At 40.2% G+C, this 21,317-nt stretch overlaps 2 protein-coding genes across 2 annotated transcripts in view; one reads left to right on the top strand and one right to left on the bottom strand.

Annotated features, from left to right (window-relative positions):
* The window catches only part of UTP20 (UTP20 small subunit processome component), a 91,285-nt gene extending 82,526 nt beyond the window's left edge, over nucleotides 1-8,759 (top strand). The window contains exons 57-62 of the mRNA XM_081060393.1: nucleotides 785-972; nucleotides 1,732-1,803; nucleotides 4,290-4,550; nucleotides 4,756-4,882; nucleotides 6,144-6,289; nucleotides 6,539-8,759. Of these exons, the coding sequence (XP_080916519.1) occupies nucleotides 785-972; nucleotides 1,732-1,803; nucleotides 4,290-4,550; nucleotides 4,756-4,882; nucleotides 6,144-6,289; nucleotides 6,539-6,694 (950 nt within the window). The 3' untranslated portion in view covers nucleotides 6,695-8,759. The remainder of the gene's footprint in view (nucleotides 1-784; nucleotides 973-1,731; nucleotides 1,804-4,289; nucleotides 4,551-4,755; nucleotides 4,883-6,143; nucleotides 6,290-6,538) is intronic.
* A 920-nt stretch (nucleotides 8,760-9,679) lies between these two features.
* ARL1 (ARF like GTPase 1) lies at nucleotides 9,680-21,244 on the bottom strand. The gene is made up of 6 exons (XM_081060394.1): nucleotides 20,543-21,244; nucleotides 18,116-18,253; nucleotides 15,713-15,794; nucleotides 14,758-14,869; nucleotides 11,449-11,627; nucleotides 9,680-10,728 (listed from the first exon to the last, which is right to left on the bottom strand). Exons 1-6 carry the CDS (start codon nucleotides 20,544-20,546, stop codon nucleotides 10,698-10,700), a joined length of 546 nt encoding a protein of 181 aa, XP_080916520.1. The 5' UTR covers nucleotides 20,547-21,244; the 3' UTR covers nucleotides 9,680-10,697.
* Nucleotides 21,245-21,317: the final 73 nt, after the last annotated feature.

Here is a 21,317-nt window from a genome sequence, read left to right as displayed (position 1 = left end):
CAGAATTTTAATCCTGTTCCCTGACACCACAAGGTTTTTCCACTGTACTTTCCAAGTGGCATATGGAGAGTGGCCATGTAGCATTAGAGTATGACATTTAAGAGATCGTATTTAATAGTATGAGCTTTGGGGCCAGATGGAGCTGGGGCCCAGGCTTGGTTCTGCCTGTTACAGCTTGGGAGGTCACTTAGCCCCTCCGGAACATCCATTTCCTTATCTGTAATATAAAATGGAAATGACAATTCCAGCCTCACAGAACTGTTGTGAATCTAAATGAGATTTGTGTAACACACTTAGCCCCGTGCCTGGCATGTAGGAAGCCTCAAGAAATGATACCTTTCCAGTCAGCTGCTTGGAGCCGCCAATTTCAATACTTAGGAGAAACCAACATGTACCTACATATATGTTTACATTAATTTTAATTTAGAAATTGTGAATGTTAATGCCACCTTCTCTCTCTTGAATCAGAAACTAGTTCTTAATGGAGTTGGTCTGGTTTTAGGCTTACTCGTACCTCTCTCTTGTCACTTACCACGTTCGCAGTTGGTTTTCTAGTTGCTTCCAGTATCTCTCTACCTCACTTCTCCCTAGCTCAAGAGCTTCTGGGAAGCAGGGGCTGTTTTGTTCATGCTGAGTTCTCAAATCCAAGCACATAATAGGTACTCACTAAATAGGTGCTCACATAATAGGTACTCAATAAATGCCTGTCAGTCACATTTACCACCAGAGTCCGGAAAGCTGCGAGACCTCTGTGAATGCATTTTGGTTCCCTTGGTTCCCTTAGGTCACGTGCAGTCCCACCTGAGACATCCGCACAGCTGGGTGTGGCTCACCGCAGCTCAGATTTTTGGATTGCTCTTTGCCTCTTGCCAACCAGAGGAGCTGATTAGAAAATGGAAAGCCAAAAAAACTAAACGGAAACTCTCAGAACCTGTAGCATTCAGGTTCCTAACAAGTGACCTTGACCAAAAGGTAAGGTTTCTCTAAAACTTTTCTTCCCTCGTGATCCGGGTGGGGTGTTCATCCTGGTTCGTGTAACTACCCTGGGCTTGGCCCTTGGGAGAAATTCTTCCAGCCAACAACTTGTTGCATGTGAATCTATAGGAATGTTAGGAACTGGAGAGGGGTCACCCTCAAGGCCAAGGTTTTTCCAAGGTAAGTTTTAGACTATCAGTCTAACCAGACTTTTGCTTTGCTTATTTAGCATGTTCAGCTTCCAATATATGTTTAAGTTCTTTAGCAACATTGGAAAATAAGATTGTTATAGTCTGCCCTGCCTCCTTCATAACCGTATTGATAACTAAATGAGATCACGTTCATAAAAAACGTTAGATAGGGACCATGTTTTCTCCATCTCTGATTCCCGAGGGCGGCCCAGCACAACACCTGGCTCATAGTGGGAACTCTGTAAATATTGAATGAGTGGAGGGTAAAAGGGAAGAAAAGGGGGAAAAAAAATATTGGAATGTTGCAGCGTTCTCTACCAATAGTCTAAGGGATTATGATCTATTAATATTATCTCCCTAGAGCTTGAAAGTATCTCATTTCCTTGGGCTTAAATGCTTGTGGAAGATAGAAGGGAACAGTTATACAATTTCTGGTCATGAACCTTCCCACTCCAGACCTGCACAGGTGGTCATTCAGAGCACAATCTAGTACCTCAGTTGTATTATTATGGTTACTCAGAAATATCCTGCATTGTGTCTCCTAATGTCCATTTTCTCTTCACAGATGAAAAGCATTGCCCTAGCCTCTTGCCATCAATTACATTCCAAATTCTTGGATCAGTCTCTAGGAGAGCAGGTAAGTGTCGTAATCCTGTCCACTTAAATACAAGGGACCTATTGTCCCAACAGTCCAGGAATAGACTTATATTTGGTATTTGGTTTTTGTTTTTCCTAGTTTAATGCTTGGGAAATTAAGTGAAATATAAACATATATTTAAACACATGTTCAGTTATGCACATATATCTAATTGACTCTGGGGTCCATTTGGGATTTCTCTTGGTTCCATTTAAAATTCCCAGTAAAGATGATGCAGTGGAAGGCTGTTTATTAAATCTTTTCGTCTTCAGTTTTAACGAATCTTCTCCGCATTGTGACTGACTCTTTGAGAGGCATTGTTTTTAAATTAAACTGTAATACTGAATTTCTACCCCTCGAATTTGAAGAGAAAGCACTAATGTTCATGCTACAGTGTAGTCTGACAATTGTCCGTCCTTCACAGAAGGCAGATAAATAATTCCATCACTAAGAAGCTTTATGTGTTTCCATATAAAATTTAACTATATGTAAAATGTTAACTATAGAGAAGGCAGTTATAGTTGGTCTGCTGCCCCCCCGCCCTTTTTCCTCTTTAGATACAGCAGTTGTGCTAGTAGATGAGGTGACATACATGTGGTATATGGAGATGAATAAGGCATTTGACCTCATCTCTTGTGAGTCATGAACAAGATGCAGCAACGTAGACGAGGGATAGGGGCACTAGGAATTAGGTGAAGACTACATCTCATGCCATAAACACTTAAGACTTCTGTCACTTTTTAAAATAAAGCTATTATGTAACATATTTCATTATATGGCAGGGTTGGGGAAGGAAGGGATAGCTATTCAGTGGATAGCAGTGAGGCCAAAGAAACCCTGCCAGGGGTGTCACACAGTATCAGTTTGGTAGAGGTGGACAGACCATACAAACTCGGGACAGGGAGGAGAGTTACTAGAACTGACCCAGGATGAAAGCATGGATTTTAGTTCATTATAATTTTAGCATGAGTGAACAATGTGAAGTGGCTGCCACAGGGGGAAAGGGCCTCCAAATCACGGCCTGCCTTTGTGGAGGCCAGGCTTCCAAAAGAAGGAAATTACAATCTTGGCACCAGCTCTTGATGGACAGGCTATACTAGGAAAGTGTGCGGGGTTCTGAGGACTACATTTGGGTAACTTTAGGGACCCAGCACCTCTAGTGGAGCAGCCAGGGTGTTTTCCCTCTCCCATGAGGGGTGTGAAATACCTACATCAACAATTTCATGGATATCATGGGGACTCCATAAAGGGGGCACTTATTATAAGACTAAAATTATCCCTGGGCTGGTTACCTGGATCAGATGGGATTTGAGGAGGGAGGAGTCAGTGTTTTGAAGTTGGGTTTGAATTCTCAAGACCTTTTAATTTCAGCTGACCACTCACTTTATCTTTGGGTGAGTCAATTAGTGACTCAACCCCAACTTCTCTCCTGATAATAGTACCTAATTGGGCCATTTTAAGTTGAATTGGAATGCTGTACACAAAGCTGCTCATTAGTGCTCAGTAAATGGAAATTGTTATTTCTGTGAATGAGGAATTTAATGGAATGAGGATGAAAGCTCTTTGAAAATGTAAATGGATGGTCCAGAATAAATTTACTTTGTGTCACCCTAAAGGATAGAACAAGGCCAATTGGATGCAAGATACATGAAAATGGGTTTAGGCACACAAGAACTGAAGAATTACCAAAAAAAAAAGGAACAATCATCAGTTTAATAGTGCAATACCCAGTTGTTTGTTTTTTTTTCTTTTTTTAATTTTTCTTTATTGGAGAATATTAAGAAACAGTGTGTTTTTCCAGGACCCATCAGCTCCAAGTCGTTTTCAATCTTGTTGTGAAGGGCACAGCTCACTGGCCCATGTGGGAATCCAACTGGCAACCTTGGTGTCATGAGCACTGCACTCTAACCAACTGAGCAAAATGGCTGCCCTGTTTTTATTTCCTAATCGTCAAATACCTATAAAGCTTCTGTTTTGCCACGCCATATTTATTTCAAGATCAAAGTCCAATTCCTCCCCTTCCTTTTTTTTAATTGGTCAGTTTTATTTTTTATTTCTTGTTCTTACACTTGACATTCAATATTCGTTTCAGGTGTGCAGCATAGTGGTCATTTATATAATTTATGAAGTGATCCCCCCAATGAGTCTACCTACCTGGCACTATAGTTGTTACATCATGGACTATATTCCCTATGCTGTAACTATTTTGTAATTATTAATTTGCATTTCTTAATCCCTTCACCCTTTTCACCCAGCTCTCCAACCCCCCTCCCCTCTGGCAACCATCAGTTTGTTCTCTGTATTTGTAAATCTGTTTCTTTTTTGTTTTTTTTTATTCTTTAGATGCCACATGTAAGTCAGATCATATGGTATTTCTCTTTCCTTGACTTACTACACTTAGCATAATTCCCTCTAGGTCCATCCATGTTGTTGCAAATGGTAAGATTTCATTCTTATGGTCGAGATTTTTTTCTTTTTTTTTTAAGGTTGTTAAGAATTTGTTGTTCGTAGCCAAAGTCTTATATTTACTGGAACCCGATTCTGGGGATAAGCAAGATGAGATAAAGGAGGACACGGAGGAGCAAGAAGCTTTAGGAGATGGCGTAGCCAGAGAGGATACAGAACACGAGGCCTGTGCACACGAGAAGGAAGAGCACAGCAGGCCAGCCACGCTGCTGTACTTGATCCAGAAGTTGTCCCGGATTGCAAAACTGGAAGCCGCTTACTCACCTAGAAACCCCTTAAAGGTGTGAATAATGTGCAGTCATTGAAAGTAGTCATTTATTTCAGAAAATAATTTAGTGGTGTCAGTGATCCTCCCAAGTCCCTAGGAACTTTGGAATCCAAAACTGCAGCTGTATCTGCCCCCAAATAGACCTTGTTTTCTAAATGAATTGTGTGGCACCAAGTATAAGAGAAATACTTCTGATGAAAAACGATCTGTATTTCCAGAGAACCTGCATCTTTAAGTTTCTCGGAGCTGTGGCAATGGACCTTGGCGCAGACAAGGTGACGCCGTACCTCCCGGTGATCGTAGCTCCTTTGTTCCGAGAACTGAACAGCACCTACGCGGAACAGGGTAACTGCAGTCTCTCTTCTCAATACCTGCGCCCTCTCCTGCATGCTTCCTTCTTCCTTCCTGTCCTCCGTCCTCGGCAGAATTTATTTTAGGAAAGAAAACTTGCTAGGTATCAAGACAATAGCAAACAAATTAGGCATGTTTGTGTATATATTTGACTACTTTCTCCTACATGCTTTCTCGTGTCTAAGAATGAATGTTCCTAAACTACAACGTTTCACTCCTAAGTATACATTAAATATTCAAAGAAAACTATAATTGGGGTGGTTCTAAACCTCATAGTGCTATGAATAATGAACAATGGAATGTCATTATATTCTCAGAAATTATAAGGCAAAAGTATGAAATAGTTTAAATATCTATCACTTCAATTTTTCCTATTTTTCTTTTTTTTTGCCAGTGCACTTAGTAAATTTCCCTCACTGTTCCTAAAATGTCTCTTGATAATAGGAGAAGAGGGAATTGGGAGCTGGGTTGGAAAGAGAAAAGGTGAAGTGGATGTTAAGAGTTTTAAAATAAAACAAATGAAGTAAATGTCAAAGCAGGAGCTGTTTTAGTCCCACAGCCTTAAGTTTCCTTCCTCTTGAGAGGAAAAAGCAATGGTGAAGGTCAGGTCTGCGTCGGTTCTCATCAGCCAACATTTATGAGCACCTAATATTTGCCAGGCAGTGGAGGTTCAACAGTGGAAAAGGCCTAGTCTCTACTGTCAAGAAACTTGCGATCTAGAACAGGTGTCCTGAACTTGATGCAAAAATCTGTGGGTTATTTGCATTTGGGAAAGAGGAGGCAAGGAAGGGTGGGAGAGCACAGCTTTGTGTAAGCTTCTCAAAGGAGTCTGCTTCACCAAAAAAACAAGAAAGGTGATGGTCAGAGCTAAGCCTCTGTGACCTATGAATTAGCGAGGACCTAGAGAAACACACTTACCTTTCCCCCCATCTGCGGGGCTGAGCAGGTTAATAAAAGTAACCCAAAATGTTTCCATCCAATTCTCAAATTAATAATGTCTTCTGAGCCAGAATACCGCTGGGAAGTAGGTTTCATGGTCTCTGATCCCTTGTATCCTGGGAGGTGTATCCAACACTTCTGCTTGTTCTCTCGTCTCAGAAAAGTAGAGGCTAGTTTCAGATTAGTGTTTAATGTTGAAGTAATAAAATTGATAATGCCTCAGGAGTTTAAATTTTGCTTATTGTTGATTTTGTAGATATTCAAATATCTCCTTTCTAATGTAATTGCCTCTGATTATTGCTCTGTGTGTGATTAGATCCTTCACTGAAGAACCTGTCCCAGGAAATCATAGAATTACTCAAAAAGCTGGTTGGGCTGGAGAGCTTCTCATTAGCCTTTGCCTCTGTCCAGAAACAGGCTAATGAGAAAAGGGCACTCCGCAAAAAGAGGAAGGCTTTGGAGGTAAGTTTGCTGTTTGAAAATACTGCGTGTTCTTTAGGTTTAGTAACTGTTTACAGGAGTGTGTGCATGCATGTGTATGGTAGTACCCAGGGAGGAAAGAGGAACCAGCTGGGTCTCCGGTTTGTTTTTAATGGGCATGTATTGCATTTGTGATGTTTAAAAGTGAACAAAATGGTCCATTGTGCATTTGGTTTTTATTGGCTTAACACTTACTTTAAAGGAATATAAAATTTCTGTTCTTTTCTCAAGTTTGTAACTAATCCTGATATTGCCGCCAAGAAAAAGTTGAAGAAACACAAAAATAAAAGTGAAGCAAAGAAGAGAAAGATAGAGTTCCTGCGCCCAGGCTATAAGGCCAAGAGACAAAAGAGCCGCAGCCTGAAAGACTTGGCAATGGTGGAGTAAAGTGTCCTTGTGCTGACAGTTTCCCAGCTTCCCCAAAGCATCACCTTTCCAGTTTTCTGCTGGTCTGACGTCACAGCAGGTCTTATTATTTAAGGTAAAATCTAGCAGAGATTGTATATTATTATACCTTTAATGTAATCATGCTCATATATTTTTTAATTAAAACACTTCATAATACTATTGTATTTTCACTGTCTAAAAAGCATGTGACATTAGCAGTAGTTAAAAAGTATTGTTTCTAAAGATACATTTTAAAATAGCAATATAAAAAGTTAGGAGTAAATCAAACAAATGATTTACAATACCCTTCTGGAAGCAATGGAGGCAGTTACAAACTATCAAAAGACATTAAGAAAAATTTACACACACACACACACACAGACTGCACAAATGGAGAGGTATAACCATGTTCATGGATAGAACAATTGAGTATCATAAGATACTAGTTTTTCCCAAGTTAGATCCCACTGGTTAAATGCGTATCTGAGCAAAATCCCAAAAAGAGTTCTTCATATTATCCTAGTAAGCCAAATCTAAAATTTGTACAGAAGATAAGCGGAAAGTAGCCATGATGCTCTTTAAAAAGAACAGTGAGGGGTTTCCCTATCTATAGAAGGAACATGTGATCAGCTCTACTTCATTAAAATTAAGAACTTCTCCTTAGGAAAAGACAGAACTGTTATGGTATGTACCGTAGACTGATAAAGGATTAGTGGTATCTACGCTATATAATGAATCCCTATGAATCAACAAAGATAATCCAGTAGAAAGAGTGATAAGAGCAAAATAGGCGTTGCACAGAAATATAAATGGCCCTTAAGCATTAATCAATTTAGATGACATATTCTCAAATATGAAAGTATTTATGTACTGGTTGGTAAATAGTCCCTACCTTGAGACCACCCCCTAAGTGCCACCGTGGCTGCATGAGTGCCTAGACTCCGTATGTCTCCACACCAGAAATTAAAGGCTTAATACCTGGACTGTTAGGGGTCCTCCTGTATCAGTTAATTCTATCTAGTTGTTAGATATTTGAATCACCCCTGTAGTCAACGTCATTGATAATTAGGAAAATGCAAATTAACAACAGAATGGAATTCCATTTTGAACCCTCAGACTGACAAAACTGACATCACCAATGTTGGTGAGCATGGTAGAGCAAAGGGAACTCTTGTAAACCACTTGGGCAAACAATTTGGCATTAGCTTGTTCAACCATATGGTGTCTTGCCTCCCTCTACACTTGCTGTGGAAGCAATATTCTTTAGTGCCCCACATACTGGGAAAGGAGTAAAAGAGCCATCCTCTCTGCCAGGTTCTTTTGTTTAATCCTCAAGGTATCCCTGAGAAATGCCCTAAAATTAGTTATTTTACAGATAAGGAAACTGAGACTCAGATTAAATAATTTACTTAAGGGTAACATAGATTGTAGGTAGCATAACCAGGATTCAAACCCAGGACTGAAAAAGCCCTTGCTCTTAGAATTTGTAATTATGGGGTTAGAATATTACAGCGCATAGCATAGGAATCAAATGTTCAAGCATTTCATAACTTCATCTGTGTCTTGATGTAGTTTGTCTCTCAATCAGGAGTTCTCATACTACTAGGAGTTTGTAATGTGACAAACGGATAAATATGGGACATCTTGAAAGGCCAATTTCAATTCTAAGTGATTTAAAGTACATGTATTGCTTTCATAAAAATTTTAAAAATAAAAAAAAAAAACAAGTTAATATTAAGGCAAAAATCATTAACAGATATCTCAGGGATATCGAGCACAGCTTTGTTTTAATCAGTAAATATTTATTGAGTGCCTACTATGTGCCAGGTGCACCACACTAGATGCAAGGGATACTAACAGTAAATAAAGTTGGTCCCTGCCCTCAAGGAGCTTACATTTCCACAATGTAAAGTGCATCTCAGGTATTCTAATAACAGAATTTCACCACTCTCAATTTTTCACTGTGATCATGTAACACAGCACAACTATCAACCAGTTATGAAATAGTGTTAGAACTAAAACAAACCTTTGATATAATTTGTCCAAGTCTCTTGTTTTAGAGAGGAAAAACCAAAAAAACGAGAAAAAAACTGAAGGAGTAGCCATTCGTGCCTAGCACTCATGTGTTCTGATTTCAAGTTTGGTGCTTTTTCCATTTTCAGGCTTCTCACAAAACAATACTCAGTAGATGTTTATAAATATCAACATTCAAACTCCTGCAACACACCTGCATAGTTGTTTCCTGCTAGACAAGAACCCTTTGTTCCATATTAAAATAAGTTATACCATATTAAGATTAGCCTATCCTATTGGTGACAAACCAGACAGATCAGCATTATCCAAGTGCCCTCCTCAGGCATCTGTCCAGTTCAGCAGGACTACACACAGGGCCACCTGCCTGCCAGGACCCCACGCCCCCGTCTTCTGTTCTCAGTGATCCTCAACTGCCAGAGACTACTTTGCCACTTGACACAAAAAGACCAAATTAGGAATGACTGCTGGGGAATAAGTAAGAAGAGTAAAAGTCCCACCAACGAAAAGAGAAAGCTACATTCATGTGAGCTGAGAGAATGACCAAGTGTGAAGGGAGAGAAAGGTCAGATGCCTACATCTGGAAGACAATGGCAGGGACAGGAAATGAACCCCTGCTGTTCCTGAGACCTGAGGGTCACTGTTTACTTCACCGGCATCTAATTTTTTAAATGCTGGTTGTCCAGCTTAAAAAATGAAAAAATTCTCCCTAATTTTAGTAATCACTAAGGACTATATTTACTTCTGTCACACTGTAGCCAACCCGGGGGTAGACTAGGCAGTTGGAAAAGTTCCTCTGAACGTAATTCTTTTCGATAGCCTAGCAGTAAGCCTAATTTTTAAAACCAAAAATGCTTAATTTCTCCCTGTAGAACCGAAAAGATTTTGGCTTTTCACCAAATTTACATGTCCAGTTACAAGTAGGTTAAAGGAATAAAAGACAGCAAGGACATCTTTTACAATGCTTCTTAAAATAGATCTTTTTTTATTTCCTTCAATGTGAATTATTTCTCTAAAGTGTTGTGAATTCATCAAATACAACAATTTAGGATTGTTTTTACTACCTCTACTAGTATGGACAAATAAATTTATAGACATTATTTTTGAATGTACACTACTTCAATTAGCATAATTTTTTTAAGGAGTTAGGCTGTCGGTGTTGCCCAAGTTGCCATTTTCAGAAACTTACAGTGTAGTTTATGGGACAAGCTCCTAACCCTGAAATATCCTTTGGAGCCCTGCTCCCACCTCACTAGCAGCTGGATAAGCTAACTTATCAGAACCCAAGATTCTACACGTCCGTAAAATGAAGACATTACAACCTGTCCTACTTACATCACAGGGTTCTTATACAAATCAACTAGGTCAATATATGTAAAAATTTTCCGACAACTATAAAGTACTATAAAATGACAGTTACAGAGAAGTCAGTGAAATTAACCACCAAAATAATTACTTCAACTTCATGCCTATAACCAAAAGCTCTTAAACAAAACAGTTAAACAAACTGGTTATTAAGCAAATGAAGACCTAACCTACTCTATTAGTCTAATTTTTGGAAAAAATTCATTTTAGGGGGAAAAAATCTTAGTTAAGATATTTATTAGTGTTTATACAAACAAGCTACAACCACTAATTCAAAAATAGGAGGGTTATTTTCCTTAATAAGAGTACATTCTTTAATAGGATGGTATTTGAATAAGACTTCCACACATATAGAATACATATCTTAACACAAGAAAGCAAGGAAGGAATACTTTACATTATACAGACCATTCAGTTGGTTCCATCACAATGAGTTACCCTTCCAACCAAATACTTATTTTTTATATTTATTACAAATGTCGCAGTCAGTTCAGTATGTGCCAACAATTACAAACAGTTCTAACATTTAGTAGTGTGAAGCACACTTAACTGTTTCCAAAAGGATATATGATGTGGTCTTCATTTCAGAGGAGTAGAAGTGATTGAATTACTGTCTGCTCTTTAATGTTTCAACTAACCTGTGAAGAGAAAATGGTTTCATAAAATTAACTTCATGCTTTCAGGTACAAAGTATGATCGTTTATCAATTTTATACTGGAGGTGGATTCCAAAGCACTTTAAATGATGAAGGCTAAGATAGTTATAGAAAAATGAGGTTATAGACTTAATTTTGATGATGATCTTTTAGCTTTCACTTGGCCTACGCTTTGAATGACTAATCAGAAAAGACCAAATATCTACTTTCTAAGCTGCTACTACCACAGCCAATTATTTAGATGTGGATAATTCAGAGGTGAAAACTAATCTCAGTCCCCAAGGAGCTGATAATCTAGTAAGCAGATGCACAAATCAATTACAAGACAGTGTAATAAGTACTGTATCACTAACCTGTGACATCTAACCATGTGTGTGGTAAGGCAGTGGGCATGGAGATACGAGTATGTCAGGGAAGACTGTCAAAAAGAAAGCCTTAACCTAAGTCCTGAAGGATAGGGAACAGAGGTGAAGGGAGGCAGGGAAAAAGAAAAGTGTCAGAGAGCCATAACTATATTCAGGTAGGTGCTGTTGAAATAAAAGTAACTTAACATGAAGACAAGTGGGAGAAAAGGCTGGAGAAAATTAATATTATGAGTTGCTAAGTAATTTGAATTTCATCCTTAAGATGACAGGGAATTTCACGTGTGTACACAGCTGCACTCACGCTCAAATGCACAGATGGCTTCCGGAAACATACTCACCATTCCATTGCCTCATCAAGGCCAGTGCCTTTGGTTGCTGAAGTTTTGAATATTTGCCATTTTCGGTCTTTCAAGGCAGGTAATCCAAGTGAATTTGCCATCTCTGAGGGAGTCATGGCCTGTTCCATGTCCTGCTTATTTGCAAACACCACCAAAATGGCTTTTCTCAGCTCTTCTTCCTAAATAAAAGATATTAAATTCCCTTTAATCAATTCACTCCCTTGAGTTTAGGAAGAAATGCCAAAATACATTATTTTAAAAGTGTATTTCCTAATTATTAATATGTAATGTTCATTATAAATTATTTGAAATTATAGAGAAGTACGAAAAAAAAGTTTCACCCATAATCTTACCTCCCAAACACCATAATCTTACCACCCATAATCTTACCTCCCAAACTGTTTAACATTTTGGGTATTTTCTACTGCTTTGTAATTCAGATATTCATAGTTAATAAATTTATACATTTAAAATCACTTATATTTAGTTCCATACCGTGCTTTAAAACATAAACTAAAGATTAAATCATGTATGATTTTCCAAACCAACATTGTTTTCAAAGAAAAATATTAATGGTTAAATGTACTCTATATTTCAAATACATGTACCATAAACTATATAACTGTTTAATAGTATTAAAATTCTAATTATATTCTTTTTATTTGGCTATTAGAGAAACCCAAGTGACAGAGTCATTATACATAAACCTTTGTATGACTCTTTATTTCCTTAACACAGTCCTCTAAAAATGAAATCAAAGTATAAACTTTTTTCAGGCTCTTGTTACATATATTAGTGAACTGCTTTCCAGAAAAGTTGTAATATTTTCAGCTCCACCAAAGTGTATGACATTGCCTATCTTTAATGCAGCCTTGGCAGAACTGGAAATTATATATTTTTCCAAACATAGCATTTCATTATATGCTTATTATTAGGGAATTAAAAATGTCAATGTTATTAGCAATATTTTTTTCTCCTGTGAATTGTAGGTTCATGCCTTCTGCTCATTACCTATTGAATGGCAGATCTTGATATGATTGAAAATACTAATCCTTAGTCACTAGTTGTAAAACTTGTGCCTGGTTCCCTGTTTTACCCTAAGTTATATTATCTGGCCTCTAAAGTTTTGGAGGTTTTTTTGTTTGTATTAATATAATTAAATCTATTTTTTCTTTTGTAATTCCTTCCAATTCTTTGACTTACAAAGACCTTCCCTATCCAGAAATTTTAAACATACACACTTATATATTATTATAGTTAATAATATCTATTTTTTACATTTAATTCTTCATTTAGAATTTATTTTTGCATACAAAAAAGGTAAAACAAGTAAAATTTTGTGTCTGTTCGTTTTGATGTAATAGTCCTGACCTGTACTTTACTTGTACTTTTTATCAGATAATAAATATTCATTGACTGAATCAATTAAAAGTTACTTCTTAAAGAATGAATAATTTCTCGGGGTGGATGGGTGGCTCAGTTGGTTAGAGCGCGAGCTCTGGGCAACAGGGTTGCCAGTTCAATTCCCACATTGGCCAGTGAGCTGTGCCCTCCGCAACTAGAATGAAAACAATGAGCTGCCACTGAGCTCCCGGGTGGCCGGATGGCTCAGTTGGAGCGCGTGCTCTCAACCACAAGGTTGCCAGTTTGACTCCCACAAGAGATGGTGGGCTGCGCCCCCTGCAACTAAGATTGAAGAATGGCAATTATACTTGAAGCAGAGCTGCGCCCTCCACAACTAAGACTGAAAAGACAACAACTTGACTTGGAGCTGATGGGTCCTGGAAATACACACTTATTTTCCCCCAATAAAGTCCTATTCCCCTTCCCCGATAAAAATCTTTAAAATAATTTAATACATTTTAGTTATTTCTCCATAAGTTTATAAAAGTCAAATGCTAATACCACAAATAACCTAACAATCCAGCACAACTTGAGAATTGTAAACTAGTTAATAATCCATTCCTTTTATGCAAAACTTTATATGATAAAAATTCATTATACTGTGTGAACTACATCTAAAAAAAGCTTTTATTTTTAAAAATCCATTATACCCAAAGCAATTAAACATTCCCTTAAAATTCTTTAAGGGAATTTGGTCTAAGAAGCTCTTATGATAAGTATGATGCTATGTTGTAAGCCATTAGGCCTACAATTTGTAACTTGCAAGTCACTAAGAAATCAGTAGTAAAGAAATCAGAAGTCCAAAGTAGTCTGAGAATGCTTCTACCTAGATATAATCAAGTGTCCTAGAACTTATATTTAAACATTCAATGACTGAATACAGTTTTGTTGAGAAAAAGAAATCTAATTTTCCTGAGCAAAGGCAATTTCATAATTAATTGATAATACAAAGCTTATTCAACAAATGGAGGTTTTTAAAAACTTTTAATTAACTATTTAAAGCGTCTTCTGAATTCATTCAGCCAGCCAATAAATTATCTTATGCAACGCAGCAAACACAATGTATTGCGATCTTAATTAAGTGCTATACACTGTCCTACACACCAGGGATATTAGGGTAAACTCGAAAAACTTAAACACTTTAGGGTGGGAGATATACCTAAGTAAACAAATATATTTTAAAATAATGGAAAAAAATGATAAATGGTACGAAGAATAAAGTAGCAAATAAGGGGTTAGAAAAGAACACTCTCTTTGGGAAGAAACCTACAAGATGAAACACATAAAGCAGGTATCCATGCAAAGATCTGGGGAAAAGCACTCCAACCAGAGGAAGAGCAAGTGCAAAGAGCCCTAACGCCAGCCATCAGGTGTGCAAGCTTAGTGTGTTCAAAGAACATAAGCCAATGTGGACAGGGTACTGTAAACACAAGAGTAAAGAATGACAAAGCTGGGAGAGGTAAGCAGGGGCCATAATTGTGCCAGAAACACACGATTTCTCTGAACTTTAATGCTGAAACAATTATGCTTATTATTTATACTCACATCTGCTTCCATAAGCTAATGTATATGACTAGAAATAAAGACTTTTTTTAAAAAAATTACTTCATAGAATGACAAAATACTTCAGTTTAGAAAGTTCAATTCTGAACTTCCTGGAAATCAAGGAATCTAGTCTAAAGACTATTAGAAGGCTGGATTTTTCTTTTCTATTTGTCTCCAACCCTCTCCCCAACAGTATTTCTGGAATAGGAAGTAATGTGCATAAAAGAAAATAATACTAAAGGCATGGAGGAAAAAAGAAAAATCCCTGCTTTCCTTTTCATTATTCCTACATGTAATAATAAGCAATGGAAACAGCAAGCAAATATAAATGATTTTCCCACATTTTAATAGTTTTCTTACCTCCAACATGGCAACTAACTCTGATTTGGAAATGCCAATTCGGTCTCGGTCACAACTGTCTACTACATAAATGACTGCATCTGTGTTTGAATAATAACATCTCCAGTACGGCCTAAAAAATATTCAGAAAGGGAAAATACATTATTATTTGAAAGAAGAAATGGGTACGTTAATTTATATGCTAGGACTTGGCAGTGATGGGGGGGTTACATGCCAAACCTGCCCACCCATGCCATAATGATGCATTGTTTCTGATGCATATATACCATATCCCTCAAATGTGAAGGGAGAAAAAGAATGTTGAGGTAAATACTAAATCACAAGACCGAAGAGTTTCAGAATGAGTTCAGACTTTAGGCTGAGAGAATATATTTATAACCTATAAAATCACTAAATGTATTGATAAAAAGTTGTACACAGAACTGGTCATTACATCTTATAAATCTTTAACTAGGAACTCCTTAAGAGGAATGGATTCTTAAAACATTTTACTCTGATTTTATATACTAGGCATTAAATTGATCACTAAAGACACTACAAAGTAGAAATGGCTAAAATTAGAAACAGACTCCAAAATGGTTCAAGAACTAAAAGAAGTTAAAAGGCAGCAGGATGCTGGGGAATGCACTACTAATGTGTTAAGATGGTACCACAGTAAGCAACCGCTGGCAGTCACCCAACATTCTGTCACCACATCTGGCACAGAATGCTGGGCAGGAGACCTGAGTTCCAGAGGGCATCTATGTTCACCTTACCCCTAAATGGCGGGCCTGAAAGGTATTTTCATGAAATCCAGAATAGTCTGTCTCACATTTGAAGGGGCTGACAAGAACTAAATAAACTAGTGGCTTCCACGTAAGTTACAAAAGAAGATATATTTTGGTTTACTGCTGTTAACCCTACAAGAGCCAATAAATGTTAAATACCACAAAATAATCCAGTCTTCGTACCATACCTGATACTTGTCTGTCCTCCTAAATCCCAGACTTGGAATTTAAGGTTCTTGTATGTGACCGTCTCAACATTAAATCCAATGGCTGAAAGATAAATAAGTAGTTTATGTAGACTAATGCATTCTACCTTCTAAGTATCCAATCTAATTGAGTTTCCCCAACGAACGGGAATTAGTGAATCACATCATTGCTTAAGATATTATTCCATTTAAGACAAGACAGTATGCTGTGCTACAGACACACACCATCAATTAGCAAGTTCAGCACCACCTTCAGGTTGTATAAGAATCTCCAGGGGACCAGCCCCATGGCTCAAGTTGTTGGAGCACCGTGCTCCTATCACCGAGGTCACTGGTTCGATTCCCACATGGGCCAGTGAGCTGCGCCCTCTACAGCTAAGACTGTGAACATCGGCTCTCCCTGGAGCTGGGCTGCCGTGGGCTGCCATGGGCTGAGCTGGCAGCCAACGTGAGTGGCCAGCAGCCATCGTGAGCAGCCACGGGCTGCTGTGCGCTACCGTGTGCTGCCAGGAGCGGCCAGTGGCCAACATGAGTGGCCAGCAACTGGCGAAAGCTGCCGTGAGCGGCCAACCAACGACTGACGACCGACTGCCTCAGCCGGGGGAGTGCAAGGCTCGTAACACCAGCATGGGCCAGGGATGGAGCTGTGTCCTACACAACTAGACTGAGAAACTACAGCTTGAACCAGAGTGGGAGGTGGGGGGAGGCGGAAGAAGGGAGTGGGGAAAGATTCTCCAGTCCTCTGCAAATACCTAATTCTTAGCTCAACGGAAATCATATTGTTAAATTATATAATACAGTACAGGCCTACAAGTGTCCAGAAAGTTGTACTTAGAAAAGACAGTTGCAGATGTATTATACAAAAAATTGAATTTTGGTAGGCAGCAAATAAACAGGGAACAAAACCAAGAAAGCCTAGATTCTAACTTCAGTGGGTAAGGACAGCAATGACTGGATGCTGCTTTATGGAAGCTGGGTTCTCTAAGGCTGGCACTCTCACAGGCCCTCTGCAGACTTCCTCAGGAGCTCATCTGTAAAAAGGTCACAGCTGAATTGACAAAGGGAATGTGTCTCATCCCTTTTACCTGCCATCCTTCTTAGGTGGACCTCTGGCACCACACAGCTGAGACAGAATATCACTATTAATTATCATTGAAAGGAATCTAAGGGAAGGTGCAGAAGATGCTGGAAAAACTTAAGAGTTATACATACAAAAATCACTATGATTTTACAAGTTTAAAAAAAAATAGTAAAAACTGACTTACAGCTACGAATTTTTGTTTTAGATTTAAATTTATATTGGTAAATGATTCACATGTATATGACAAGTATGAGGTAAGAATGTAATCACCATCTCTGCCAGGACTAAGAACACAGTTTACATGCGAAGGAGAGGAGTGTGGTGTAGATTGGCATTCACTGAAATGCAAGCCACTGGGCCGTGTGCTCTGCAGGGACCCCCAAGACTCAGGCACAGCAGAGATGGGCAATTTTGAAAAGCCAAAATCAAGGGAACCGAAGGTGGCAAGAGAGAAAAGATGTCACAGAGTTTTAAAAGTTCTTCTCCCATGGGAAAAAAAAAAAAAAAACTATCTTTTTTTTCAATCTGGAAATTTAAACACTATTCAACATAGAAATATCTTGCATGACAGAGTAATTTAGAGGCACAATTTAAATACTCGAACAAACTCTGAACCCTTAAACTTAGTTTAAATGTATTAATCTCCTCTAAGTAAATTCAGGTCAACAAATGGTAAAAAGCATAAGTAGAACAGTATTCTTATGTAGTCAAACAGGACTATTGAGAATATTTTTCTAAGATACCAACAACTGATTTAAAGTTGAGGTATTTCTTCTCTTGATAGTTTTAGGTACCAGATTAATTCAGCATTCAGTCTCTTCAACTCAGCTCTTTACAAGTAATCAACAGAATTACTTAAGAGAAACTAAGCTTCAGTTAAAATACATGGTGACAAATACAGAAAAACCACTTCACACGCAGTATCACTCAACATCTATATAATTCTTTAAAGAGGTTTACGAAGTATTTTATACATTTCACTTATGTCTCCCTCAAAGCCAGTGGATATTTATTATCTTCACTTTATCAAAAAAGATACTGGCTCTCCATGAGATTAAGTGTCTTACCTCAAGCCAATTTTTAAAATAGCTCTAAACAGCAAAACCTAGCCATGCACCAGGGTCCATAAATTACAACAAACTGCCTCTCAGTTTATGGAAAAAAAAACCTGTTATCAATAATATGCTCATGCTACAAGTTTATAAACCTTATCAATTACGTTGTTATATGAATTATTCATTCAGAAATAAAGTTATGTTGGGTGGAAAACAGAAACCCCTATAATTAATCATTCCAACACTTACTGGGAATAGTAGTAACGACTTCTCCAACCTGTAATCTGTACAAAATCGTAGTTTTTCCTGCTCCATCTAATCCCAAAATTAAAATCCTCATTTCCCGGGTTCCAAACAGGCTGGAAAATATACTTGAGAAAAAGCCACCTAAAAAAAATAATAAAAGCAAAAATGTATTAAATATCATTTTCGGAACTAGGTCCACAAAACATTTAATCTTTCCCTTTGAAAGCTATACCAAATTAAATATTATATTTTCCTCCATTCATAGATGCATATTTTTGCCCCAACTAAAATACATTATTCAACATCAAACAAGTAATTACTGATTGTTACCATGTCCTAGATACTGTATCAGGAAAGGTTACCATGTCCTAGATATTGTATCAGGAAAGGTTACCAAGTCCTAGATATTGTATCAGGAAAGCACAGAAGATACACTAAAGAATAAGAAATATGACCACTGCCTTTATGGAGCTCACTTTCTAATCAAAAGAATATGGAAAGCTTGGCATGATCACCCCACTACCCTTAAAAACCAAAGGGCGAATCAGAATGACAGTGGGACAATGAAGTCCTCGCACATGAAAAGCAATTTTTATAATTATTATAGTTTATACATAATATATTTACATTATAATAAATATATTAAATATTTATTATATAGCATCAGTACCATCAGAACTACCTTCAGTCATTGAGATTTCTGTTAAACAATATAACTAGCACAAGAAATTGAGACATAGCAGCCCAAAATAAAAACTATTCTTCATAGAACACTGATTTTAAAAAATAATGCTACATTCAATGATCATGAAATATTTCCGGGAAGCCTCCTCTATGCAAGGTACTGTGTAACATAAAGGACTTTGCCAACAGAATATCACTATGGTTACCAGATGTGGGAGAGTCAGGGAAGTGGGAGGGACGCACAAACTTTCGTTACAAGAGGAGTAAGTTCTGGAGGCCTGTGTGCAGCACGGTGGTTAGAGTTAATAATAACGCAGTGCACGCTCGAAATTTGCTGAGAAGGATCTCCAGAGATTCTCACCGTACGCTACGTGAACTGATGAATGTACCGATCAGCTTGACTGGATCGCTATTCCGCAAGGCGTACATACATCAAAACACGTCGTACGCCTGACACACGTACAATTTTTATTTGTCAACCCTAACCTCAGCAAAACTGGAAAAAAATTAAAAATTACAAACGGATCCTTTGTCGCAGCAGGCCTCCTCGAAATGACTGTGTTTACGTAAAATAACAACTCAGAGAAAGGAAGGTGGAAATTTAGAGTCTTGATTATTCTTTTCACCACAAAAGAAACTATTTTTTTTTCTTTTACGATTACAAAAAAAAAAAGCACCTTGGCTTGACTCTTTCCCACCAAACGCATCAGGTTGGAAGTTACACGTAACAACATGAAAGAACAACTGACAACAGAAGCGAGGCCACGCAACAGTCCACGGTTGGCACGGCCACGGCGCCACGGAGAGCTGCCGGCCGGGAACACTGGACACCCCGCGGCCGGAGAGCCGCCGGGCGGCGCAACAGCAGCAGGGACCGAATGGTGACCACGCGCAGGGGTAAAAACCAAAGGCGAAAGGGCACACGCGGAGGTGGGTGCGGGTGGACACAGGGACGTGCGAGCGGCGGCCCCGGGCAGGAGTGAGCCCCGCAGAGAAGCGCGAGGCGTGGAAATAGCCAAGGACTTGCCACCCTGGTCGGCAGCGCCGGGAACAAACAGCTTCGAGCAGCTGCACCTTCCCGGGGGCTGTCGCGGGGACGGCGGCCGCACCTGCCGCGTGGGACGACGATGCAGGCCCCTCAATGAGCTCCCCCCACACAGACGACACTGTCATTCACTGACCACGAATCCCCTCCCGGTCCCTCCTCCCTCCCACTCCAGTCTCTACACGACGAGCTGCCGAGGAGCAGACCAGTGCCAACACGGCCATCACACAAAAGGACGAGCACCACCCGCTTTGGAGTTCTCAAACGGGGGGGGAGACAGAGAGAATCACGTTTCCACGATGGGGTCAGCGCTCGTGGTTTACCCGAGAAGCCGCAGCGAACCAGTGACCGACATGTTGCCAAGCTTCGCGAGCCCAACTCCGCCCAGCGAGCCGAACTGGGTCCGAGCCGCCGAGGGGCAAGTTCTCGGTCGGGGGCAAGGACTCGGGGCCGGGCTCCCAGGTCTCCGGGCCGTGCGGCCCCGCGGGGAGGCAGGGGACAGGAGCGAGGACCGGGACGACCGCTCCGGGAAGGGTGCCCCCCGCAGGGGCAGCGCGGCCGCGAGTGAAGTCCTCAGCGACCTCTCCGGTGAGAAGCCGGCCCGGCGGGGGCGCCCAGGCCCGCCCCGCTCCTCCTCCGGACCCCAGCCCGGGGCGCTGCCCCCTCCAGCGCGGCCCAAGCGCCCTTCTCAGACCCCTCACCCATGATGAGCCGCCTGTCCGCCCTCGTCGATCGTCAGAGACGGCTCGCGGCCTCCGCGGCGACTCTTTTTCGAGCCCGAATGCAGCCACCTCCACTCGCCTCGGCCTCCCGCTCCGGCTGGGAGGCGGTTTCCTTGGAAGCCTGGTCCGCCAGCAACTTCCACGTCGGACACCCGGCGGAGGCGGGACCGAGCAGCCGTCACGACCGCGCGTCTGAACGGCGGCCTGTGCGTCCGCGTCGTCGCTTTCGACGCAGGTCCGCCGCGCTCGGGGTGTAGATACCGTGGAAGCCGGAAGAGAGAAAAGGTCACGGCCCCCAAATCTGTCCTGCTTCTGTTTTTTCTGACTGGAGGGCTTCCGACACAGGGACATTTGAATTTTCATCTTTAAATTCTGACCCCAAGAAGCGGCGAATCCGCTAACCAAGAATGCGAGTCAGGCTTCGCGGCGGCGGCCTGACGGGACGTGCGCGCAGCCTGCGGTGTCGCAAGGGTTGCTGGTTCTGAAGCGCCCCGCGGGCGACCCAGCTTTACTTGGGGGCGTTTTCTGAAAAGGCAGTGGCACTACGTAATAATAAGAGGACACCCCCAACTCTCCCGCCACCAATGCAGAGCATCCTGACACCTAAGGCCGCCAAAGAGAGATTTTTGGCAGCGCAGTGGCCTGCAGGGTCCACGTGAGAGCGCCTCGCCACACATACACACCTTTCTGTCACGTGACTGTGCACCTGACCACCTTTCTGTGATTGGCAGTGTGGGCGGGCTGATCCAGATCA

Source organism: Rhinolophus hipposideros (assembly GCF_964194185.1).
Source record: "Rhinolophus hipposideros genome assembly, chromosome: 9".
In the NCBI taxonomy this organism is placed as follows: domain Eukaryota; kingdom Metazoa; phylum Chordata; class Mammalia; order Chiroptera; family Rhinolophidae; genus Rhinolophus; species Rhinolophus hipposideros.
This window is presented reverse-complemented; position numbering and strand designations above follow the sequence as displayed.